Source organism: Dunckerocampus dactyliophorus, chromosome 9 (genome assembly GCF_027744805.1).
Source record: "Dunckerocampus dactyliophorus isolate RoL2022-P2 chromosome 9, RoL_Ddac_1.1, whole genome shotgun sequence".
Taxonomy (NCBI): domain Eukaryota; kingdom Metazoa; phylum Chordata; class Actinopteri; order Syngnathiformes; family Syngnathidae; genus Dunckerocampus; species Dunckerocampus dactyliophorus.
Genome location: NC_072827.1, coordinates 31451908 through 31479466, shown reverse-complemented (window position 1 = coordinate 31479466; position 27559 = coordinate 31451908). Strand labels below are relative to the sequence as shown.

General features: G+C 39.4%; 2 protein-coding genes across 6 annotated transcripts in view; both read right to left on the bottom strand.

The window, feature by feature from the left end:
* The window catches only part of scn1laa (sodium channel, voltage-gated, type I-like, alpha), a 36288-nt gene extending 32054 nt beyond the window's left edge, over nucleotides 1-4234 (bottom strand). For both annotated transcript variants that reach the window (XM_054786947.1, XM_054786946.1), the window contains exon 1: nucleotides 3919-4234. The gene's annotated coding sequence lies outside the window, so the exon portion shown is untranslated. The remainder of the gene's footprint in view (nucleotides 1-3918) is intronic.
* Nucleotides 4235-8372: 4138 nt separating this feature from the next.
* Nucleotides 8373-27559, bottom strand: part of cobll1b (cordon-bleu WH2 repeat protein-like 1b) — a 33246-nt gene continuing 14059 nt past the window's right edge. The window contains exons 1-13 of one of the 4 annotated variants that reach the window (XM_054787209.1): nucleotides 23307-23502; nucleotides 18348-18536; nucleotides 17402-17606; nucleotides 16804-17029; nucleotides 16677-16718; nucleotides 16520-16614; nucleotides 14683-14922; nucleotides 14513-14624; nucleotides 12427-12568; nucleotides 12270-12352; nucleotides 10427-11538; nucleotides 8998-9125; nucleotides 8373-8927 (exon numbers count right to left, since the gene is read on the bottom strand). In XM_054787209.1, the coding sequence (XP_054643184.1) occupies nucleotides 9030-9125; nucleotides 10427-11538; nucleotides 12270-12352; nucleotides 12427-12568; nucleotides 14513-14624; nucleotides 14683-14922; nucleotides 16520-16614; nucleotides 16677-16718; nucleotides 16804-17029; nucleotides 17402-17606; nucleotides 18348-18439 (2445 nt within the window). In that variant the 5' untranslated portion in view covers nucleotides 18440-18536; nucleotides 23307-23502 and the 3' untranslated portion in view covers nucleotides 8373-8927; nucleotides 8998-9029. Of the gene's footprint in view, nucleotides 8928-8997; nucleotides 9126-10426; nucleotides 11539-12269; nucleotides 12353-12426; nucleotides 12569-14512; nucleotides 14625-14682; nucleotides 14923-16519; nucleotides 16615-16676; nucleotides 16719-16803; nucleotides 17030-17401; nucleotides 17607-18347; nucleotides 18537-23306; nucleotides 23503-27559 lie in introns of those variants that run through there. The other 3 variants (XM_054787207.1, XM_054787208.1, XM_054787211.1) reach the window with 3 other exon arrangements.

The window sequence follows — 27559 nt, the reverse complement described above, 5'->3', positions numbered from 1 at the left end:
ATTACCAATATAGTAGACATAATAAGAGAAAATAAGACATAGAAGGCATAGAAAACCTGTTCACAACCTTCTAAATAGTTTTTTTTAACATTATTACAGTAAAGCCCTCTAGACATGACATAACACCTCTATTGTCAGCTCTACACTCCTATTACCTAATATAGTAGACATAATTAGAGAAACTAAAACACAATAAGCATAGAAAACCCGTTTACCACCTTCTAAAACACTTTAACATTATTAGAGCTCTCTAGACATGAAATAACACCCCTATAGTCAGCTTTACACTCCTATTGCCAATATACTAATACATAATGAGACATAATACAGGCTGACACATTCACACTGAGAGAGTTCCTTGCTCAAGTGATGTGTGGATCGACATTGAAATATTGATACCAGCTCTTCATGCTGTAAAATGGATTCTTGAGTCAACGTATGGATACTTTTGACACTTCAGTCATTGGAGGGAATGTTTGTCTGAAATCCAAAATGGTTGAACCTTGCCTGCATGTTGGCATGATGCGGTGGAGCCGCCGCTAACCTCTAAAGACGTCTGCCGGCAACTCCTCACATGCCACTCCAGATACCAGATGAAGCTTTGAAGCTTCACTCGGCCTTATCTGAAACCTGTCAGCATCGCCGGCGTGCATCCAACATGTCAACGTTGGAGCACAACGCACATCCTCCCACCGACACACACACAATAAATAAATACATAAATAAAAATATTAAAAATATCCACTGTCCAATGTATTTGCCTAACGCTAGTCTCTTCAATGGTAGCAACAATTGAATGAAGAGTTGCGTTCAAACACACCACGTAACTGAAGTTGAATTCACATGTTTTGACTGTGCATGTATTTTCGGGATTCCCGAGCATACTTAAATGCATCAAATTGTTCTTCCTCAGCTAAGAGTTACGTTAGAGAGAGAGAAGAATATGCACTTACTGTTTTCCTTTGTCTTTCTCTTTAGTGACACCACACATGCGCTCACAGTAAAGATGTTCTTGCGATTTTCGAGGTGTCCCTGAATGCATCTCGCGGTCGTCGCGTGCCAATGAGAAAGTGTGGTTCCAAGGACTAGAGAGGTGTTTTTGAGCTGGATGTCGTTAACGACGGTAAAAATGTTAAGGTAATTGATGAAATAAATGAGTTACCGCCATTAACATGCTGTTTTTGACATTTTAGCTCTCGTAATGTGACAGGACTACTGAACACAGCAGGTGCTCTCATAAACACCTTACACTGACTACTTCCTACTCTTTCATAATAATATCCTTCTGAATACATCTTCTTTACGTGTGTATTTTAATCTACGCCAATACAAAGCACCGTGCCTGTCTTTTGCCTATCAATGCTAGCCTGTGTATACATGCACTATGTGCCGGTCGGTAAAATGACTCTATGCACATATCGGGGATTCAAAGTTAATAAATGATCATTTATAATAATAATAATAACATCATAGTCATCATCATAACACAGCTTACTGGTGCGGCCATCGCCCACAACAAGCTAAAACTCAACCGTCAACCCCCGATGTCACTTCCTGTCTGCCACCTATTCTGCTAGGTAAACTGTCTTAAATGTCTTATTTTGTCTTATTATGTCTACTATACTGTGTAATAGGAGTGTAAAGGTGGCTATAGGGGTGTTATTTCATGTCTAGAGGGCTCTAATCATGATGAGAAGCATATTTAGAAGGTGGTAAACAGGTTTTCTATGTCTCATTTTCTCTTATTATGTCTACTATATTGGGTAATAGGAGTGTAAAGGTGACTATAGGGGTGTTATTTCATGTCTAGAGAGCTCTAATCATGTTAAAAACGCATATTTAGAAGGTGGTAAACAGGTTTTGTTTTTTCCTGAGGAGGAATCATGCTTATCACGTCCATGGATTCATCACGGTGGGGGGTGGAGCCAATGAAGGATTGCTGTACTCGTTTCAATACTAAATGGAGCCTTAAATGGATGATTTGATGGTAGTATAATTACTTTTATCCCAGTGTATCTTACAATGCCGTTTTGTGTTGTTATTGTGTTTTAACTTGACCGCCAGCAAATGGAGAAAATCAACGCCCATAAAATTGGCTATTTCTGACACAGCGCTCCTCCCCCTGCAAAACCCTCCCGCTAGCTTGATGTTGACGTTCTCCTCCGATTTGGGGTCAACATTTGCAATCAAATTGAGTGTTGTAAATGATTAGATGAGATTCAGATCCCTTCTCTCTTCAATTGCCATTGTTCACCAGCCACACAATCCAGGTTTCGGCCCTTTAATGTGCCTCACACATTTCTTATGAAACACCTTCACAGCATAAAACGTATACACACTCGACACTATCAATGATAACCAAAGATGGAATTATGCAACGTTTAACTATGGTGCGTTCAAGGGCCCCAACACTTGGCAAAGAAGCAGCAAGCATAAAGCATAAACATCTCAAAATTATTGGCTGTTTTTCGTTTGAATTCATTCATTTGACATATATTGCATTGTTCCGAGAATAGACTTGTCATACGATGAGGAAAAATCATCTCATTTTAGTAGCATAGAGTTGAAATATTAACGGAAAAAAAAGATTTTTATTTAAAGTTGTAATATTATGACAGAATTACAATAATGTCATTTATTGATTTAATTTGGTCGTGGAAAAAGTGATAATATTACGAGAATCAAGTCTCAGTTGTGAGAAGAAAAAATTACAAGAAGAAAAACACAGCAGAAGTGAAAAAAACAGCTGTAATTTTACCAAAATAAAATCAAGATATTAAGAAAAAAAACCATCTCATCTCTCATTAACAAGAAAAAAGTTACAATTTTAACGTAATTTTTTGAGAAAAAATAACATCCTTTCAGTAGCATGCGTGTCTTTTGGATTTAAAAAAATGTTTTTGTAGTTTTTAAATGATTTTGTACTTAATTTATCATTATTTTGTATGTATGTAATATTATTAGGTTATAATATTATTAGATATTATATAATAATAAATGATCATACATTTATATATAATGAAAACAAAGCAATTAATAATGAATTGTACTAATGATATATATATGATATAATCAAATGAACGCGTACACATACAGTATACAGTATACCACTGTTAAAACAATTGACATTTTGTATTTATTATTAGATTATTCATTTTGGATTTATGAATTGTTTATTATGAAATATTATACAATAATAAATCTAAATAATGTATTAATTGAAATAGTTCTTTTATAATATGATATAATAATGAATAGAAATGATGGAAATGGTTTTACCAGTGGCACGTGTACGCGTGCTCATACATGACTTCACCTTTTCTTACATTAAAAAAAGACAAAAAGCTAACTGACCAACCACAACAAGAGATGGAATCATGTTTGTCGATTCTGTTATGTTTTCCAAGGCACCTTCTGAATCTGATGAGTTTCCTTTGATGTGCTCACACCGTATAATGTCTACAAGCTCCCACGGGACGTCCACGGGCTGCTCCTAAGTGCTCCTCAGCCGTGCCGGCTGGCCCGCCCGCTCCCCGCTCGCAGACAACACCGTGAACATGTTGCTGGTTTAGGGCGTTGGCGGCCCAGTCTGCATGGAGATGTATTTCACACGCACGCCATGTGCACAGCAAACAGGGCAGGATGGATTTGACGGCAATCTAATAACGCTGCTGACAGCCAAGCAAACAGGAAGTGCCCATTAACTGCTGCACTCCACCTCAGACGCACCATCAGCCCTGTTTTCTATTTACATGCCTTCTGGAAACATGGAAATACATTCAAGTACATTCATTAGTCTTTCTTTTTATCGCATCAAATATCATCAGAAGGTCAAAGCAGTGCGTGATAGCGCACGAAACTCTGCAAAAAGTACATGAAATACACACAAGCAGCATCAGGACATAAAGTTGTACTCACTGTTAGTTTTCCATCTTTCCCAGACGACCCCCCACTCCAGAAAATGTCCTAATTAGGGGCTTCAGACCTCGGCGCCGGCAGTTGGAAAGCTTTGAAGGACTTCCAAGCCCGCTGGAAAGAGAGCGCTCGCCTCGTCCGCCCTCTGTGAGCCTCTCTGAGAGGCGGACCGCAGCTTCCTGGGTACCAAAAGAGGGCAGAGACGCCTCCTCGCTGTCTGCTCCACTGGACCACGCTGGCAAATGGATATGAAGATCAAGTGGATGAGTGCAATACGTGTCTCACTGAAGCAGATGTGAGCAAAACATCTTGAGGTTCACTTTTGGGGCTGTTTGAAAAAAAAAAAAAATCAGCTTAGGTCACAGGTTGGGAGGTTGGAGTACAAAGTTCACACAAAGATGGCCAACAGAGGAGGATGCCTGGAAAGCCCTTTAAAAACTGTGTTGCTTTTGGTTTGTATGCATTTGTTAAAGCTTCCTCTGCAGGAAGACCTCGGGTGATCTGCCGCCATCTGGTGGTGACATCTGGTAACAACAAGTTACATCATTAAGGCGGGGCAAAAGTTAGAATATTGTGGGAATCAAGTCGTAATATTACCAGAAGAAAGTTGAAATAGTTCATAGTTCATAATATACAAAAACAGATGTAATGACATCAGAAGAAAGTCCAATTATTAATAAAATAATAAAGTCATTCTGACAAGCACAAAGGTTGCATTGTTACGAGAATAGACTTGTCATATGTTGAGGAAAAATCATCTCATTTTAGTAGCATAGAGTAGAAATATTAACGGAAAAAAGAATGATTTTAATTTAAAGTCGTAATATTATGAGAGTATTATAATAATGTCATTTATGTCTTTCATTTGTTGTGGAAAAGTGATAATATTATGAGAATAAAGTAAGTTGTGAGAAGAAAAATTTACAAGAAAAAAGTTAAAAGTTACAATTTTAATGTAATTTTATGAGAAAAAATAACATCCTTTCAGCAGCATATGTGTCTTTTGGATTATTATTATTTTTTGTAGTTTTTTAATGATTTTTTAAACTTAATAATATATAACAAAGTAAAAAATATATAAAACTTTAAACATTTTTAAAATAAAATATTAAAAAGTACTTCATAAAACATTAAAACAAATTTAAATATATATATTGTAAAATGATTTTTTTTACTTAACATGAATACATAAAAATGTGATATATACAAAACATTTTTTAAATATTAAAAACAAAATTAAAAATACCAATATTAAAAAGTACTATATATAAAAGAAAAACAAAATCAAATTAAAATATATATACTGTAAAATGATTTTCAAATGACTTTTTACTTAAATATGAATATATGAAAAGTAAAAACATACATGTGATACATTTTTGAAATATTACAAATAAAATAAAAAGTGCTCAACTAAAAAGTGATAAAGTAAAAAAAATAAAAAATAAAATGTAAATATACTGTAAAAATGATTTTTTAAAGTTATTTTTTAACTTAACATAATATGAATATACTGTATAAAAAAGTAAATATATGAATAATTAATTAATATAATTACATTATTTCTAATTATATTATATATTATATTTATATTATATAATTGACTATATAATATAATTAAAATAATTTAAATATTGAAAATAAAATAAAACAATATTAAATACTATATAAAAAAGAAAAAATAGTAATTAACGTAATATATGAATATATAAAAAAGTATATAACACATTTTTAAAATATTAAAATAAAATATAACAATATTAAAAAGTACTATATAAAAAAATAATCAAATTAAAACATTTACTGTAAAATGATTTTTAAATGATTTTAACTTAATGAAGTCAGCTGGGATAGGCTCCGGCATGCCCCCGTGACCCTAAAGAGGAGAAGCGGCATAGAAAATGGATGGATGGATGATATAAAAGTATAAAAGTAAAAATATGTGAAACATTTTTCAATCAAGATGAAAAATAAAATAAAATAAACCAAAGAGTGCTATATAAAAGGTAAAAAAAAAAAATACTCAAATTTTTTTTTTACTTAATATGACTATTGTATATAAATAAAGTATATGGATGTATATAAAAAAGTAAATATATATGTAAAACATTTTTAAAATAAGGTTAAAAATAAAATAAAAAAATACTATATAAAAAGTAAAAAGAAGTACAAAAAAACCCCTTTAAAATATATATACGTAAATACTGTAAAAAAAAAAAAAAAAATTAAAAAAGTGTCTTTTTATTGTGCATTATTTCCATGCTTTTGCGGGCCACATAAAACAATATGGCGGACTGAGGCTGGCCACCAATAAATTAAATACATGAATAAATGAATAGTAATATATATTTATACAAAAAGTTACATAAATGAGTAAATTTTTGAAAATGTGTATTTCAATTCCTTAAGTGAAACTCGTGTATGCATTGCATGCATTGCCAATGACTATGCATTCTTTACTTGTGTATCTTGCTTGCTGCTGTAACAGATGAATTTCCCTGCTGTGGGATTAATAAAGTACTACCACTACTACTACTACTACTACTACTTGTACATTCCATAGATTCACTAACTCAAACCAAGATAGCACATTTTATAAACACTAGTTCAACAATGTATTTCTCCATCATTTGGATGCTTCTAGTTGGGGAAAAAAAACCCTGTCAAAATGTTGAACATAGTAAAGTACTGCTTCGGACTCTAACGAGACATTCTATTAAAAAACATCCTGAGGCTTTAATAGTCTGAAATAAAATCCCTGTTGCACCACATTTTCATTTATGAGGATAAATCATAAAATACTGGATTAACCCAAAGAGATCACATTTTCTCCCGAGAAATAAAGGCTGGAAAATGTTGTCACTTTTCATTCATTTAATTGTTTCAGCACCCTCGGGCGGTCGTGTCAGGTACTGCAAGCCAAGAACGCCTTCGCTTTCAATGGAACTTTATTGAACAAAATGTTGCATCAGTCAAGCAAACTCATGACGGTGCTAGCCTAGCACGCACTTCAACAAAAACAAAATACTGCATACATATTTCGTTTAAGGCGACATCGCCGGCATCTAATTCAAAGTTTGTGAGAGATGTTGTTAGCGAACTCATTATTTCACTGTCGAAACAAGTCTTTATGTAAATTACCTGCCATTTGGGAGCTCGTCCAAGATGGTGTAGGCAGTACAAGGGCACATTATTTACACTAATTTCACACTTTATATAGCAGCTATGCACTCTACACGTGGATGTCTCGACTGCACATGTCATATTTTCAGTTTGACCCTTTTGAAAGTCGTCAAACCTGCTGACAACGCCCATGGGTCTCCTGAGTTGATATCTGAAACAGACAGCATGTACGCCAAGTATCCAAGCATCACAAACACTCTCTCTATTTTCTTTATCACTGGCATACACTTTTGAAATGTTCAATGAAAGGTTTTTTTTTTTTTTTTTACGTTACTACAATGCAGTATAACATAAGCCGCTACTAGTGTAAATACGCCCTCTAGTGGTTGTGGTGATCATAGAGAAATACAGTCGAGTTTTTTTTTTGCATCATCATCATCATCATCATCGTTTTATGGCGGTTAATTGGTTACATACCTGACCGCGATATAGGATTGAATGTTAATAAAGGGAATATTTTTGTAATTAGAGTATTGGAAACCAGTTTGACTTTCTAAATACGGCTTTTAACATTATTAGAGCCCTCTAGATATGAAATAACACCCCTATAGTCACCTTTACCCTCCTATTACCTAACATTGTTGCCATAATACAAGAAAATGCAACATATAGGTCACACAAAACCTGCTTACCACTTTCTAAATACACTTTTCAACATTATTAGATCCCTCTAGACACCAAAAAACACCCCTATAGTCACCTTTACACTTCTATTATTCAATATAGTAGACGTAATAAGAGAAAATAAGACATATTAGGCATAATAAACCTTCTTACCACCTTCTAAATCTGGTTTTTAACATTATTAAAGCCCTCTAGACACAAAATAACACCCCTATAGTCACCTTTATGCTTCTATTACCCAATACAGTAGACATAATAAGAGAAAATAAGACAGAGAAAACCTGTTTACCACCTTCTAAATACACTTTTAACATGATCAGAGCCCTCTAGACACTAAATAACACCCCTATAGTCACCTTTACACTCCTTTACAAATAAGCCATGTAAGATGTAAATAAAACTCCTGCTGGGGCAGTGTCACAGTAAATGTGGAACCCTAACGAGGAGTCTAGTGCCTGTCTCACCCAACACCGACACCTAGTGGCCAATGTAGAATACTACATTCACATTTACAATGCTTCTTCTGCCATGTATTTGTATTTTACTTCATTTAGTTAGTTCATTTAGACATTTTTATGCTTGGAAATGCTTCATTTGGTTAAGAAATATGTACAATGTGCTTACATGTGCAATTTCTGGACTAATGAAACCACAAAACAGCATAATTTATTCATGAATTTGTGAAAAACAGTCATGTTATGAGGGACCGCTGCGCCACATTTGAACTTCATCCTGATATGTTCTGAGTAATGTATAAAAATAGATCTTTTTAGTCTGTATGGTAAGCTTACTTACCTCCTTCCTCTTGAAGCTGTGTTCCCTTCACTTCTCCCTCAGAGGCTTCGCTACAGCATGAGAAGTGTCCACTGCGTTCTACTTCCCCTTTATTATTTGCATACAAGTCATACATTTAAATAGAAATGATATTAGTACCGTAAGCCTGACCTGGACTTTCATACTTTTCAAAAATAGAGCCAATATTGATGAACACAAGTCTGAAAATCATCTTGGTCATTTATGGAATTCTTCTTATTTGCTACTGAACACAGGAAGTTAGAGCATCACACAAAAATAATTAAATTATGCAATTCAAGGCAGGCTGTTACTTAATGAAATGACTTCTGAATCAGGAATGAAGGCAAAGGAGGTAAAACTCCAGCGTGCTGGGGGGTCTTGGCATCCAAACATCCAGACAGGATGTTCTCCTGGAAATAAAACACAATCATCCTTCAGGCATGAAAAGATGTCTGATCGCACAGCGCCGACTTTTCTTACAGTAGATGAAGACACGTCGTCATGAGGCTCCGCTACGGGTAACTCTCCACCGCCATCTCCGCCAGCGCGCTTAACGCTGCACCTTCCACCCCTCCTGGCACCCCCCCCGCCTCGCCGCTCTCATCGCCCTGAACATTTGCAAACACATGTGACTCCTGATGTGACGTTATTTTCGTTCTTTTCGTGCTGTTCCAGCCTGATGACATTAGAATCATCAGCATTCCTGCATGAACACACAGCTGCTCGTCAATGCGCTCCAATTCATTCATTCATTCATTCTTTTCATTCATTCATGTAAGTTAACAAAACAAGCAGTAGCAGCAGCAAAAAGGGAAATTTTACAAGAATAAAATGGTAATATTATGAGGAAAAATAATCTCATTTTAGTAGCATAAAGTTGAAATATTACAGACAAAATGTGTTTTTTATACAGTATATATTGTATATATAGTTCTAAATATTATTGTAATATTATAGTATATTAAATATTATATATATATATAATATGTTCATATTATAAATATTATGAGAAACAAACAAAACAAATAAAGTTGTCATTCTTGGAAAATCAGGTGGGGGGGAGTTATAATATTACGAGAATAAAGTCTCAATATTATTGGAATAAAGTCCAAATTACAAGAAGAGAATTTACAAAAAGAAAGTTGAAATAGTTGGAAAATAAAAAAAAACACATGAGAAATGAAAAAAAAACAATGTAGAATTTGAGAGTAAACAGTAAACATAAATAGTAATATTGTGTCATAAAATGTATTTACTGTATTTTAGTAGCAAAAGAGATTAAATGTTCAAGAAAAAAACAAATAAAATAAAGTTGTAATTTTGGGGAAATGAGGTGGGATAAAAGTTTGAATATTATGGGAATAAAGTCAAAATATTACAAGAACAAAGTCAAAATACGAGAATAATAAGAAAATAATAATAAGAGAGTCACAATTTTAATGACTGCAGTATTATTAGCAAGAAATATGTCACTTTAGCAGCACGGACATGAAATAGTCAAGAAAAAATAACTTTTTCTTAAAAAAAAAGTTGCAATATGAAAAACAACAAAGAAAACAAAGTTGTAATTTTTGGAAAAATAGGTTGGTATAAAATATAAAAAAAATGTTATGGAAATAAAGTGGACATATGATGGGAATAAATCCTAATGAAATAAATAATCAATAAAGTCCTAATATTACAAAGATTGTTTCAGAAAAAAGTTGAAATATTTGGAAAAAACCCCAGCAAAAATGGGCAAAAAGAGCACTTATTAGACAAAGCTGAGATGCTGCTTTTTTCTAGAAATCTGTATAACTTGTTGGCGTATTGTAACAATATGAACGTGTTATGCTTTCATGTTTCACGAGGTGGCGCTAGAGAAAAGCTTTCGTCAGAGAAGGTTTGTGGAGTAAAAGTAGGAACTGACCTTGACATGGAAGAGTGCATCTTTGTGAATGAGTGAATAGAGATGTTCAGGACTGGGAGGGGGGCAGGGTTTGAGGGGTGAGTGAGTGGGTGATTTGGGGCCGCGGGACAAAGAGTGGCTGCGTTTCACAGCCGAGGACACAGCCTGGGCGAAGCGGGACGGCGTTTTGGGAGAATAAGGCCTCGGCGCGGCAAAGCTCCGCAGCTTTTCCAAGCTTAACCCAAAGCTGGACTCTTTGGATGGCGGATCGCTCCGCCTCGTCACCCCCACGTCCCTTTTAGGGCTCGCCTGCTCGTCGGCGCCCTCTAGTGGCTGAGCGGGAAGTGCAGGAGGTAACGTTGGGTTATCTACTTGAGAAGCAGGACAGACACCCGGGCTCTTCTCTGCGGCCGAGGTTACGTAATATCCAGGTGTCTTTTTGTGTTTGGACATGCGGAAAGAACCGGGCTTGGGTTTGGTTGCGGGCGGGGTTCTGGTGGCCTTTGGCTCCCCTGATGAACCTGCTGGAGGTGAGCTGCAGGCTTCATGCAGACGTCCATGGACAGTGTCTTGGGTGGCGGCGGTGCCGCTCAGTGATTGGTCCCTGGGTATGTGGGGGTGCGGCCCCTCCCCTTCTTGTGCTGCGAGGGGGGGCGGCGACTCCAGTGTCAGTGCAACTTCAAAGTATCTCAGCTTCTCGTTGGGTTTGGGAGGCACCACGGTGTAGGTGGTCATCCCCACCTTGGGAAGGTAGTCCCTCGTCAGCTCATTGGACGCTTTGGGCTTTGGCTCCACCTTCACGCCGGCTTTTGGAGATGCAAGACGGCACGAGGAAACCTCTGAGGCTTGCTTCCATTCCAGCTCTGTGGGTCGCATCTCCTCCACAGAAGGCAGAGCTTGCTCTGTGAGTTCCGTTTGAACTTCCACGTCCTCACCAGCAGGGCGTGACGTGCTGATGATCTCCATCTCCTGCCTGGACTTGGCAGTCTTTTCCTCAACGGATGTTCCTGCATCCTGCGGTGACTCCTGGAGGTGACTTGTTGCATCACCGCGCTCCTCTTTGACACTCACAGGATCGTCAGATGTGGACTCGTGATGATGATGTTCGTCTCCAACCTGACACACGACACTCTCTGCACGAAACACAAACATTTCACACCTCAAATGGATCATACCATTCCACACTCGGCATCAAACAACTGAAATCTTCCATGGATGTCCACCAGAGTAAAGTCTAAATATTATGGGAATAAAGCAATATTCTAGCAAGAAATAGTCACCATTTTATTTGAAGAATAAACTAGTATTATTATATAAGAAATGTAATATCATTTTAGTAACAGACATGAAATATTCTAGAAAAAATATGTTTTTTGTGTTTGAAAAGAGACCTCCGTGGCGTCTCACCGGCTGCTCGGGGCGTGTGCCTGAATACAGTGCACCTTGCTGGGCCACAGCAGGTGGCTCCTCCCCTTCTACACCTTGGTTCTCCTGCTAGTAGTGATGCCGCCATATTTGATTAGGACACATCAACAGGTGCAGTTGGTCAAATCCTAATTTGTTCCGGTCCTTCTTACCTCCAGGTGTGCACAAACTATGCTTAAATCAAAATTTGAAAAGGCTAGATAATGCACACTGCTTCCAGTCAGGACTTAGCATCTTGTATGAACTTGTCTTCGCCTCAGTTCACGTTTAGAGGCGGGATTGACTGTGGAAGCTAATGATGAAGATAATATATTGCAATCTGCTAATAGAATTTCTACTATGTGTGTATGCTGGCAGCCCCGCCTCCACCCAGCGGGACAAAGAGACTGTATGACTGGCACAAGGTCTCACTCCGTTCATGCTGTTGGTCTATGCATACCTGCCAGGTGAGCTGACTGTGTGCCATCTGGTGTTGCGACACGCGTGTGAAGTGGCAGAGCGTGAACGCTGTCCTGCGGTTGCCTGCCAGAATAAAAGCACGTAAGGAGGACTGAAAGTGTCTGATGTTGTGATGAGAGCTTAAGAGGAGTTCGTACTTGCCATCTGAGGACAGATCATGAGGCTGATCTTCCCCAAGGTCTTTGGCCGACACGGAGCTGACACTTGGCTCCTCTCTCTGGACGCCAGCGGCTGACGTTTCCTCCATGATCTCCTGCAGCGTTTGAACCTCCTCAACGTCTGCAAACACAGCGGCACGCTATTTGGGAAATGTTCCACTTGGAATATTACGTACAAAAAGTTACATCATTGCACTGGCATGGACTTGAAATATTGAAAAAAAGTTCCAATGTTATGGGAAACAAGACAAAATAAAGTCAAATCATGGGAATCCATTCATAATATTATGGGAATAAAGTCATAATTACAAGAATAAAATTGACAACGGTAAAAGGTTGGAATTTTTACAAGAATAAACTTGTAATATTATGTAAAACAAGTAACGTTATTTTAGTAGCATTAAGTTGAAATATTAAAGAAAAAAAAGACCCTTTTTTTAAAGTCGCAATATTATGAGAGTAATTTGCAGGAATAAAGTCCAAATATGAAGAGGAAAAAAAGTCAAATTCTAACAAAAATAAAACAAAATTGTCATTTCCAGAAAATGAGGTTGTGGAAAAAGTTCTAATATGATGGGAATCAAGTCATAAAGGTCATAATGGTATAATAGGTAAATGAAGTCATAAAGGTACTGCAGATCTCAGGCTGTGATTGACATCTGCTGAGCAGCGTGAGCGTGACGAGCAGATGAGGAGAAACAAGGAAACTGGCAGAAATGTTTTCAGTGCCGTGATCATGGAGGTCAAACTTCCTCTTGGTGAATCCCGGGTGGCGACAGAGCGCTTCTTCTCGTGTAAACACACGCTAGGTTTGTTTTTAAGAAAGATGAAATAGTCTTATTGTTGCTTTAAATGTTTGTGTTCAGGCGGGGGTGGGGCTTCCCTCACAGGACGACACAATCCTCCTCAAATATGTCTGGACAATTACCGGAAAGCAGCTTCATCCCACCCCCAACACGCAAACCGAGCAAGAACCTGAAAACACACTTTTTCTTTCATATTCCAGGACAACAACGGGAACCCACAAGGTTTTCTAAGAGTCATAGAAAGTACCATCAGTTCATTATTAAGTACTGATTAGGAAGTGCAGCGTTGTCCTGTGGAAACAGCAGTCATCACCACACAGACGAGGGCCTTCAGTCATGAGGGAGCCCCCCTGCAACATCTCCACATAGCTGGCTGCCATTTGACGCCCCTGCGCAACCTGAAGCTGCATTGTTCCATGGAAGGATCATGATGGTGGAAAACATCTCAGGTGGGATCTCCTTGTCATGCCAGTAACGTTGGAAGCCGTCAGGACCGTCAAGGGAGAATAAAACCTTCTTCCACCTTTCAATGTCCCATGTTTGGTGCTCTCCTGCAAATTCCAAACCTTGAAGGAGACCAGGCCTTTGAAGATGTTTCTTCTCTGGCAGATGGCGTCTGACGGTTATTGGATCGCACTCGGCACCAGTAACAACCTTCATTTGGGCTGAGGATGGTCCCGTGTCTTGACAGATGGCCAATGGGATCATCAGGCTCACTTTTTTGGGTCTACCACTTGACTTTTTTGTTCCTCGAGCCTCAGGATGTTTTTGAGAAGTTTGAAATGACTGATTTACTGCATCCAACCTCGGCAGCAATGGCGCGCTTCGCTTATGTAGCTCAACAATCCCACCGCCTTCTAAGAGAGAAAGCTTTTCTGCCTTTGGCATGAAAAGATGACGACATGTGAATACCCGACACTACGTCACATTCAATCCTCATCTTCACCAACGTTTTGCCTTTTAAAGGCTGTGCTCTTCAACCTATTTCACTGGAATGCTTCTTTGTTTTGTCTCCTTCCCATTTCTTCTTTTTGCATTTTGAAGCTCTACTTAGAAGATCCAACAGTTCAAAACGTACATTCTTGCCCATTTTCAAGTGTTGTTAACATTTTGATGTGTGTGATGATTCCAAGGTTCTGCAGTGCGATGATGACCACCAGGGGGCACAAGAGTCTCATAAACGCTACTGTGCTGAATAAGACAGCAATAAGAGGCCATCAAAAGCAGTGAATGAGTACATTGGTGGAAGAAAAACAAACCTTGAGTGTTTCCTTGAGGAGGAAGAGTTTGTGGTGTCGGAGGCGGAGGAGCTTTGCGTTTGGTTCTCTTCAGAGACGACTCTGCTGAGGAGCCGCGGCTTAAACCCGACACCTACGCCACAAACATCATCAGAAACACACCCACCACCTGGAATGTATGCTTGACCAACCTGATCAGAGTCCAGTGGGGGGTTTGGTTCTGAGTAGAGTCTCTGGCGGGTGCGTGGGTCGGCGCGGCAGCTCTGAGACACGCGGATGGGCGGCTGAGGTGCTCGTCTCTTCTTGGGCGCGTCGCTGACGGGTGACGTCGGGGACCCGAGCGGAGGAGAGGTGGAGCTGGGCAAGGCCATGCTGAGCGGTCGAGGCTTGCTCACCAGCACTGGGGAAGCGGGGGCGCTAGCCGTCGTGGCCTTTTGAAAGCAAACATCCAGCGGGGGGCAAGATAAGCCAAAGCACACGGCACACAGGCAACCAATGGAAACGCTACGTGAACAAACCTCCCTCTCAATGTCGACGTGTCTGTGCCTTCTAAAGATATAAAAAGAGATAAAAAGAGGCATCTAAGAATGCCTCAGGCCACTAGCCAAAGGTACACTACATATTGGAGCTGCTGCCACTGCTGCTGTGTTTTTGTTTTTGACGCTAGGTGTAGCGTTCCTTTCTATTTTGCTATGTGACATCAATGCACCCAGGAAGGAAGTATTCCATGTTATCATGAAAGTAGCTGTCACTAGCTACTTTCATGATACTAGCACTAGCACTAGCTAGCACTAGCTAGTAGCATGGATGGAACACCACTAAACCTTGTTGGAGCTTTTTTAGAGGGCTTTCTAGTCCAAATAGGTGTATCCCATTACATGCTTTCATTAGCTGCCTCTTTTTAGCTGTTTTTATAACTTTAGATGGCACAGACACGTCTCTCTCTTTTCCTTGGAAGCTGATGGGATGTCATGAGCGTGTTCAGGCGTTCCTAATGAAGTGGCCCTTAAGTGTATATAACGGTACAGTACATCGCCACACATTTTTCAGCATTCATGCCCCCACAGGTTTGCCCATTTTCTGCCCAAAAAATATGACATTTATTCTTTTTCCTCAGAAAATAAGCCGGAAATTGTTTATAAACACGTAATACATGATGGCTGTTTCGGGGTTGACTATGGCGTATTATTAGTGCAAAAATATGTTCCGTTATTGATACATGACATGAGGCAATAGAGGTTTTCCTCCCATTCAGTGAGGAAGTGGTACATTTCTGGCTTCTTTGTCCTTCTTCCCCACTCCATCTTTAACCCTTTCTTAAGTTTAGAACATAGTAAATAAGTTGGAGGCTAACTAGCTAGCTCGCTAGCTTGCTAATGTTTCAAGCCATGGCTATCTCGTGTCCCTGTAGTGATCCTGTAGCCTGCGCATTACAAAAGTGGTGTAAACTACATAGGGGTGTTATTTCATGTCCACGGGGCTCCAATAACGTTAAAAACTGCATTTAGAACTATGAAAATGTTCCATTTATTAATACTGAATCCTACTTGGTGGAAATTCACTTATCGCAGTCAGGTCTGGAACCAATTAACTGCCACAAATGAGGGATGAATGTGTCACAATTGGTGATCTGGAGTTGGTGGAGAACGTCAACATCAAGCGAGCAGGAGGGTGAAAAATAGACATTTAGACTTTTCTGCACATGGCTGGTGGTCCCGGAAGGTCATTTATTTTTTTGTCTTTATTGTACAATAAAAGCTGTTTTTGCCATTTCTGGACATTTTTTTCCTCGTAATTCTGACTTTATTGCCATAAAATGTTGACTTTATTCCCATAATATTATAACTTTTTAGCCAACCTCATTTTCCAAAAACGACCTCTTCTTTTTTTTGTCATAATATTACGATTTCCTCATAAGTTTATTCTTTTTTTCTGGTAAGAATATAATTTTTCTTCTGTGTTTATTGTGTGAAAAAGAGACATTTAGATTTTTGGGCCATTTGCTGGTGGTCCCGGAAGGAAACGTACCTGCTCAGAGGTTTTCTTGCTTTTTCTAAACTTGCTGAAGAGGCCTTTGTTTTCTTTTTCTTTCTGATGCTTATCTTTCCCAGGTGGAACTGCTGCTGGAGGAAGATGTGTGATGGAGCCACAGAAATGAGCAAAAAGAAGGAATAAAAGAGTATACCTGCATGGGTGGGGGAGGATGGGCATGTGGGAGAAGCAGCGCCTAGGAAAGTGAGAGTGATAAGTGTAAGTGTGCAAAGCAAGTGAGCTGGCGTGCATGAAAAACAACATTTCATGGCAATGTTTACCTCTGGTGTCTCTTGCATAAAGCTCCCTGATTGCATAATCATTGAGGGAACAGGACAAGTCCAAAGGGGTCAGTGAGTGCACGTCTCTCAGTAGAACGGTGGTCTCCTCTGCAAATTCACATTTCTCACAGATTGCTGCGAGGAGCTCAGTCAGGGGAACTTGGGGATTCACCCTTAGAATAGTTTTCTGGGTCTTCTTGTAGTTTATCACCATCCGGACTGTGGCCTGCAGGACAAGAAGATACCATGAGATCAAACATCTTTCTGCCAGCCAGTGAGAAGTGAGAGGATGATATTTCATGTCAGCTTGGTCTTCATATCAACTTCACTCGTTGCTCTTTTTTCCCCATTTTTGGTGGGGTTTTTTTGTTAATTTTCCAAATATTTCAACTGTCTTCTCAAATAATTTTGGTATATTTTGACTTTATTCCCATAACATTAGAACTTTTCTTTAGAACATACTCATTTTTCAATTTTTTTTCCATTTTTGCTTTAATTATTATCACTTTTTTAGTTTTCTTGATAAGGGTATTGTTACAATGTGTGAATGTACTTTGGACAAGCGTGGTTTAGCCCATACGAGATGCCGCTGATGTACCTCTGGCACGTGAGGACCGCTCTTCTTGTTCTTATCATCCCCTTTGGGTCTGAGTAAGATCTTCTCTGCATCCAGGGTTCCGATGAGAGCGCTGGGCTTGAGCTTGATGTTGTGCCGGCCGGCCGTCATCAGTTCTAGCGTGTGACTCGACGGGTTGAGGTGATACCTGGCGCAGAGCGTCACCAGCAGATCCATGAGAGGTTTGCTGCCAGACACGGAGAACACATACAGGATTTGCATGTTGGAAAGAGGACGGCTTCTCGTACCAGTTCTCCAATGCAAAGTTGCACCAAAGCAAATTTGGGAGTACAGTAAATCCTCCCATTCACCATTCCGATAACTTTTATTCCAAAGCTATTTAAATGGAAGTGTAGTTTGTGCACACCTGGAGGTAAGAAGGAATGGAACAAATTAGGATTTGTTGATTTGTCCCAATCAAATATCACGACATGCACCAGCAAGGTGCACTGTATTTAGGCACACGCTCCGGACGTCCAGTGTGACGCCACAGAGGTCAAACCTATGAACTCTGCAAATGCCACGGTGACGGCGTTTCTGGGGGCTGATAAGGTTTTTTTTGTGTGCTCCATGTTTTTTTCCCCCCTCATGGCGCAGCATTTGGTACAACATCCTTCAGGCAGGAGAAAAAAGGAGCGCTTGATTTGCTCACCCGTGAAGTATAGGTAATCTCGCTTTATAGGAGTGTTTTTTTTAAGATATTTTTAATGTTATCGGATGAGATTATGAGTATGATGTCATAATTCCCTCATCCAGTAATTATGGCGCACCTCTACTTGATATGTTTTATGTTTATTACTACTGTACTTATGTCCTAGCATCGCTGAGGTAGGTGACGTCTTACATCCCCACAGATCAAGAAGGTTCTTTTAGGGTTCTTTGGCCTGGTAGAGTAGCCTCTTGTCTGTGGTACTTTTTTTTTTTTTACCTGCCGTGAACCGTGGTCATCTTTTCCACACCGTCCGGCAAAACCACAACCAGAGAGAGGTCTTTATTGGTGAGATTGTCCTTGTGGTCCATCGTGAAAGGAGCGCTTCCTGGATACCAGTGGGAGAAATGGGAGGAATCCAAAGTGTTGAGTGCTGGTGGGGACGGGGCTTTGCTCTTGGTGGACACCCTGTTGATGAAAGAAATGTAGAAATGACTTTGGGAATGCTTGCTAGGAGGCAGACACCACAAACTGTCTGCCCTTTTCAATCACTACGTTTGTTTCCTCCAATCAGATTGGACACGAAGGCCTGGCCTTCAGGCTTTAGAAAGACAAAGCATTGATGTTGGAAACATGTCAAAGGGGGGTTTGGGGGGCGTTGAAGTAGTGAACATTTTGTCTGCACCGCCTCTGATAAAGCCGCTTTTTACACAACCATCGCCTTCAATTCAAGTGTCATGTGGGCTATGGAGGAATCTCAGCAATGCAAGGTCACACCACTCACACACCTCTTGCTGCGCTATGCTACCATGTACTATGCTATGCTATCATGTGCTACCATGTACTATGCTGTGCTATCATGTGCTACCATGTACTATGCTATGCTATCATGTGCTACCATGTACTATGCTGTGCTATCATGTGCTACCATGTACTATGCTGTGCTATCATGTGCTACCATGTACTATGCTGTGCTATCATGTGCTACCATGTACTATGCCATCATGTGCTACCATGTACTATGCTATGCTATCATGTGCTACCATGTACTATGCTGTGCTATCATGTGCTACCATGTACTATGCTGTGCTATCATGTGCTACCATGTACTATGCCATCATGTGCTACTACAGGTATGTACTATGCTATGCTATCATGTGCTACTATGTACTATGCTATGCTATCATGTGCTACTATGTACTATGCTATGCCATCATGTGCTACTATGTACTATGCTATGCTATCATGTGCTACCATGTACTATGCTGTGCTATCATGTGCTACCATGTACTATGCTGTGCTATCATGTGCTACCATGTACTATGCCATCATGTGCTACCATGTACTATGCTATGCCATCATGTGCTACCATGTACTATGCTATGCCATCATGTGCTATTATGTACTATGCTGTGCTATCATGTGCTACCATGTACTATGCCATCATGTGCTACCATGTACTATGCTGTGCTATCATGTGCTACCATGTACTATGCTTTGCTATGCTATGGGGGCTGCCAGTCCTTAAACGATATCATTTACATTTATTCCATACACTTCATACTCACCTCAGGTAATACGTACAGTATACCTTTCAGAACACCACTAATATCTATTCTACTTCATTCATTCATTCACTCACTCACTTCAGGTCACACGAGAGCTGGCACCTATCCAGGCTCACACTGGCCTGACAATGATACCATGCTACCATTACACTATGATGATACCATGATATGATGACACAATGATATTATGATACAATGCTACCTGAAACCACAATGATATTATCATGATACAATGGTATGACATGATGATATGATGTTACAATGATACTGTACGATGATAAGATAATACAGTGATACCAGAGGTGGAGATGTTGAATCGACATTGTTCCTAAGCTTGATAAATGATGACGTGCATGACTTGTGACTGATGGCAAATATTATATTCTATCATTCTTAGAATGTCAAAAGTAATAATAATACATATAATTCCATGTTGTGGTAGTACTGTGGAAGTGTTGTGCATCATACTGAGAGCCGTCTGTAATATTTCAAGCCTTTAAGTGTCGCTAACATGCATGCAGATGAAGAGAAGATGTAAATCATATTTTTACTCAGTGAAAGAAAGTCTCTCACAAAGCTTTGTGCTGATTGGTCCAGTCAGATGTGGGTCAATCATGTGCCTCTCACCATCACAAACAAACAAAGAGCAAAGATGAACAGGACTGCTTAGCTGTTAGCCGTCATAGTCAAACAGAATCCCTTCAATAATAAAGTAGAATCCAACAAAAGGTGTGAAGTAGTGAAACCAAGCCCTCTGCAAATGTACAGTACACGATATACAGTACAGCTTCATAGTACAGACAGCAATCACCAGGTTCATTCAAGACGAACACTGATACAGGACACTTCATTGAACACATGTAAAAAAGCACATGTCTAATCTGGTTCCATCATATGAAGCGATTGTACATGACGTGAGTACAAGCACCAAGTGTCCATTCCTTACTTTACCAGCTGAAGAAACACCTCACATGTAACTAAACATCACATGTAACTAAACATCACATGTAACTAAACATCACATGTAACTAAACATACACTTTTACAGCAACGCCCCTCAGGTTGGCCACTCGGATTTCAAACAAAGATCCAAGAAAGTCTAAAGTTAAAAAGAGCAGCCATCATACGTCATCATATGCCGTCACGTCACGTCACGTCACATCACGTCACGTCACGTCACGTCACGTCGGACCCCATCATACATAGAATCACACTCTACCTTTAGAAGAGTGAAGAATAAAATATACCTGACCTTATGTGAAGTGGAATCACCATGAAACCATCTGTCACCTGGTACGTGTCACCTGTTATGTGTTACCTGGTACGTGTCACCTGGTACGTGTCACCTGGTACATGGTCCGTGTTGCCTGTTATGAAAACTAAGCTAGGTCTTCAGTTGTTTTCACAGTGCTTAACTTGTTTTTACACTTGCGTGAGCATCAACAATGTAAAAGATTAAGACAAGAAGCGCACCTGCGAGGCACCTCCATCATTTAAGTTGAGGGGGGTGTCTTGTTTAATATGAATGCTGGTTAAAGTGTTTTTACGCTTGCCAGCTGAGAAGGTGAGGAGATTGGCATCGCAGGCAACCAGAGTTCAACCGTCACACTCGATGTACTGGAACACATGATGACTTCAACATACTGCAATGATGTGATGAACTCCAATAAATATCAATGAAACGTGATCAGATCGTTATGTTTCTAGTTGCCCAATAAAAGTGAAATGTTCAGTCGGTTGGGGACCCTCACAAGTTCACTAAATACGACAACAAAATGACAGGAAATGGAAAAAACAGTAGCAAAGCACAGCAAATACAGAATGGCTGCTGTTTGCTGAGTGCAAAGTCCCGACTTCAAGGTCCCGCTTGCTTGTTTGGCTTTGCAATTATTTGCACTGCACGACTGCATGCTCGCTGCTTTTTCCTACTTCTTACCAGCTCTACTTGCAAGTAACTCAGGAGAATTAAGTATGCATTCATTAGGGAAGTAGAAGTATGTGCCTTAGCCTATGCAGGGTGGGAGCTGCTTTTTGCTCGCCTATTTATTCTTTTTCTTTTTTTTAAAGCAGCTAGACGTGTTGCAGCTTGACTGTGCCTGTGCCTCTTTTGACGAGGGCTTCCCAGGAGGGTGTGACGCTGGCAAACAAGCCTGTTCAACGGCAGCCGACACATAGTTAAGTACGAGACAGAGCAGGAAGTAACACGCCCACGCTGTCATCGTGCCACCAGGTATCTGCCCGCTGCGCTTCAACAACAAACTCACAGGACACAACATCAGGGACACTTGAGGAATATTCAAAAAGGAAGTGTTTACAAACATAGTCATGTGACACATCACTGTCCAGTTCACCCTTTCACTTCCATACGTGCTCATTTCATTTATTCACGACATCTTTTACCACATGGAACAAACTACATCAAAGTCCAAGTCAACTACAAGAGCACTGGTGTAGCGTTGTCCTGTATGCTGTGTGATACAGTGTACTGTACACCAGGGGTGTCCCAAGCTGTTTCTACCAGGCACGGCCACATAGTGAAAACAAAGGGACGCAACTTTTCTACTATTTTCTATGCCAAGAAGATATACAGTAGATATACGTCAAGAAAAAGGGCACCTGAGCATCTTGGCTTTGTCGTATGCAGTAGGTGAAAAAGCTAATTATTCATATCAGCGTCACTCTTTTTTCCACATTGTTGCTGTAGTTTTTTTAAATGTTCCAAATATTTCAGTGTTCCAAATTTCCTTCAATTTTTGTAGTATTATTAGAAAATAAGTTGCAATTTTACAAGAATTATGACTTTATTGCCATAATATTTTGACTTTATTCTTGCATCACTGTAACTTTTTCGGCAACCAAATTTTCCAAAAAATTACAACTTTATTTAAAAAAAAATAATATTACAACTTTCAAAAATGTGTCTTTTTTCTTGTATATTTCATCTTTATGCTGCTAACAAGATTTAATTTTCCTTGTAATATTATGGCATTCTTGTAAAAATGACAGCTGATTTTTCCATATTTGCTGGTTTAAAGAAAATAATAGAAAAAGTTTCTTGTTCAAGTGTGTTTCTAAATGGGGCATGCATGACAAGGTGGGGGATGCTGCAGTGGTCTGGTTGGGACTGCATGACAGAGAAGACTGTTTCTAGTACGTATAGCATCTACAGCATTTGTACCAAAGACAGCCATTCATTTGATTGCAGAAAAGACCAAGTGATTGCTTTGTGGCCAACTATTTGGGAAAGAAACCTCCCAAGTTCCTACATTCCAGCTGCCATCATCCCATCCAGTGCATTTCTGTGAGGCAAATAAAAAGCGGTACATGTACAGCAGCTCCTGGGTGCCAAGGTTGGCCCCACGGAGGGGCAAGATTATGATTTCATAGAAAGAAAATGATCATTTTTTACTCACATATGTGAAGAATTTGGCCGCACAGGCTGCAACATGCCTCAGTAGAATGTAACAATAAAACACATATTCTGCCTCAGTAGAGTGTAACATGAAAACAATGTTGCCACAAATTGCCTCTTCAGTGAGTTAAGGAAAGGTTCTGCGACTGCCGAGCACCAATATTTTAGACAAAATGTACAAAATAAAGTGGAGAGCAGGTGTGAAGGACCTGCTTTTCCTTCCTCTCACTTTGCCAACATTTCATTCCACACGCTTACCTCACTCTGCCTCAGCTCAGATAACCTCCATGCTGTCTGGATCTCCCTGTGGGGCTGTCAAGATACACTGAAGACTACGGAGCAGAACCTCCAAGGGCCCCCACCTTAATGCCACGCCTGAGCTGCACAATCCCAAACACGTCTCCTCTGCCTAAATCCTGCTTGGCGTGTGTGTTGATAGCACTCCCCCGCGGTCATGACAAGAAAGGTAAGCAGCTTTGCCTCCTCCCTGTGCAGACATGAACCTGTGGGCGGGGCCAGCAGGACATTCCAAGCAACGTCAGCATGACAATCTATCTTATCATCAGCACTGAGCTCATCAGGGCTGGAATGATTTCATTATCACAGCAGAAGTTGAAAAAAACCAAAAGACTTGGGACGCTCCCCCACTCCCTAATTTCATTTCATCGGGCGCCGTTTATTAATAGCGTTTGTGTTTGCTTTGCATTGTGAAACGTTTGACAAGCCACACCTCACCTCTGATTCACTCCTAAATCCTGTCAGCAGACATTTTTACTAAGGAGAATAACTTCATCCAACTCTAATACACATCAGTAAGAGCATAAATACACTCATAGCACACTTAGCATGCTTTCAGCCCCAGCTGCACACCTGCAAGGAAACCCCACACTACCATCCTGCAGCAAGACAACACTGGCAGATCCTCCATGTAAACCACATGTACCAGCTACTAACTAACACTACCTACCAACTAACTCATGCAAACCACATGTACTAGCTACTAACTAACACTACCTACCAACTAACTCATGCAAGCCACATGTACTAGCTACTAACTAACACTACCTACCAACTAACTCATGCAAACCACATGTACTAGCTACTAACTAACACTACCTACCAACTAACTCATGCAAACCACATGTACTACCTACTAACACTACCTACCAACTAACTCATGCAAGCCACATGTACCAGCTACTAACTAACACTACCTACCAACTAACTCATGCAAACCACATGTACTAGCTACTAACTAACACTACCTACCAACTAACTCATGCAAGCCACATGTACTAGCTACTAACTAACACTACCTACCAACTAACTCATGCAAACCACATGTACTAGCTACTAACTAACACTACCTACCAACTAACTCATGCAAACCACATGTACTAGCTACTAACTAACACTACCTACCAACTAACTCATGCAAACCACATGTACTAGCTACTAACTAACACTACCTACCAACTAACTCATGCAAACCACAGGTACTAGCTACTAACTAACACTACCTACCAACTAACTCATGCAAGCCACATGTACTAGCTACTAACTAACACTACCTACCAACTAACTCATGCAAACCACAGGTACTACCTACTAACTAACACTACCTACCAACTAACTCATGCAAGCCACATGTACTAGCTACTAACTAACACTACCTACCAACTAACTCATGCAAGCCACATGTACTAGCTACTAACTAACACTACCTACCAACTAACTCATGCAAACCACATGTACTAGCTACTAACTAACACTACCTACCAACTAACTCATGCAAGCCACATGTACTACCTACTAACTAACACTACCTACCAACTAACTCATGCAAGCCACATGTACTAGCTACTAACTAACACTACCTACCAACTAACTCATGCAAGCCACATGTACTACCTACCACCACTAACTAACTAGATGCCACTTTCACCATGGCTTTATTTTAATGATGAAAAGCCATCTTGTGTGTAATTTTCACTCAAGTAAAAGCATCATACCATGATGATACCATGATAATACCAAGATACAATGACATGATGATACAATGATACCATGGTGCTATGAAAATACAATACTGTAATATCATATTATATCATGGTGCCATGATACAATGATACCAAGAAACCATGATGATACCATGATATGATGATAGAATGATATGGTGCTACCATGATATGCAGGTACAATGATATCATGATGCCATGATACCATGTTGATACCGAGATGATTATGATATCAAGATACAATGACACAGTGATATGATACAATAATACCATGGTGAAATCATAATACGATGATACAGTGATTGATACAATGTTACCAAAAGATGACACAATAATACGATATGATGATACAATAATGCCATGATACGATGTTGATACCATGATACAATGATACTATGATGTGATGATACGATGACATATAATGATACGATGATACAATAACACCACGATGATACCATGATACAATATGTTGACAGCATCATACGATGACACAATGATACCATATAATGATACAATGATACCATGATGTTAGCATGATACAATGACATTATATGATGATACAACGATACCATATGATACAATCGTACCACGATACAATGATATGATGACACAATAATATCATGCCAGCATGATACGATGACATGACGATACAATGATAGCATTATTATTGCATGATACAATGATGAGACAATCCTTCCATGATGATACCATGATATGATAACATGATGATGATAGCATGATATGATGGTACAATGACAAGATGACAGCATGATACAATCATACATAATACGATATGATGACATCATGATGATACCATGATTAGACATGACAAGATGATATGATGACACCATGATGGTAACATGATACAATGATACCATCACCTAATGAGGAGAAGCGGTATAGAAAATGGATGGATGGATGGATAATACAATGATAGTGGCGGTAGAGAGGGTGATTCGATATTGCTCCTAAGCTTGATAAATGATGACTTGCATGACTTGTGAGTGACGATGATGACTCTGTTGTGAGGCCAGGGGGCCAAGGTGGGGGTTAAGATGATTAAAGATGGATGAAGTGGTCCATGAGTGAATGAGAGGAGGACATTGGAATGCTAACTAATATCTGCAGGGGGTGGGGTGGTGAAGAGGAAATGGAGAAGCAGTCTTCCATCAGGAATTGAATATGGCTGACATGTGACCATGTGACCATGTGACTGTTTGAGTCTCACCGCAGCCACTTGGGATTTGCTTGAGACTTCAAGGTGCAGGTTGCAGGTGTCCTTTCTTTGTGACCCCCCAGCCCAAACCTTGTAGTAAAAGTACTTATACTGTATTTATACAACCAGCATGGAGCTGCAGTGTCACACGTCCACGGGGCACTTGATCCCCGAGGAAAGACGCAAGCCGTTGGGGAGCAGCTGCTGCTTTGGTGAGAAGGCGGTCCCAGTAAACACAAGCCTTTAAGAAGAGGCCATTAAAGTGTGTTGGATGGAAGGAGATTAGTGAGGGGAAGACAACAAGGACCTCTGGAAGAACTCTCCACTTCCTGTGTCCATTCTTTATTAAGTCTACACTTTGGCTTTGCTTTTTTCCTCACATTTTTTTTCCTGATCATATCCCTTATTCATTCATTCATTCATTCATTCTACTCACATCCTTCTAGTTCCAGCATAGTAAGATAGTGTGCACTTTTACACGACACCAAGCAAAGCACAGCTTAGCACAGCTAACTTTGCCCAGCGAGGGCACGCAGTGAAACATGAAAGGATGCTAAAAAGTTGGCTGTATGCAGCATGAGGGTGAAAACGCTCACAATATCAATTCACTCTTTGCTCTTTTTTCCTCATTTTTGCAGGGTTTTTTTCCCCAAATATTTCAACTTTCTTTTTCAATAATCTTCATAAATGTTCTTTTCGCTGTATTATGACTTTATTCCCATTCCCATTTATTCCCAACTCTATGCTACTAAAATCACATTATTTTTCCTCATAATATAACAAGTTTATTCTTGTAAAATTGCACGTAATTCCTCGTAAAACTTTTCTTCTTGTCAGAAGACGACTTTTTTCCCCTTAATATTTGGACTTTCTCATAAAAATACAGTGTTTTTTTATGTTTTCTGCAGTTTTTAAAAATGATTTTCCATCTATTTCAACTTTCTTTGACTTTATTCTCGGAACATAACTTTTTCTGCAACCAAATTTTCCATAAATGGCAACTTTATTCATTCATGTTTTCTTGTTTCTCATAATATTACCACTAACAAAAACAACATCTTTTTTCATTAATATTTCAACTCTGCGCTACGAAAGTGACATTATTTTTCCTCATAATATTACAAGTTTATTCTCATAAAATTAGATAGTCTCATAAAAGTTACAATACAACTTTTTTCTCTTAATATTTTGACTTTATTCTTGTAAAACTACAGTTTTTTCCAACTACTTCAAACTTCTTTAACTTTATTCTCATAACTTTATCATTTTTTCTACAA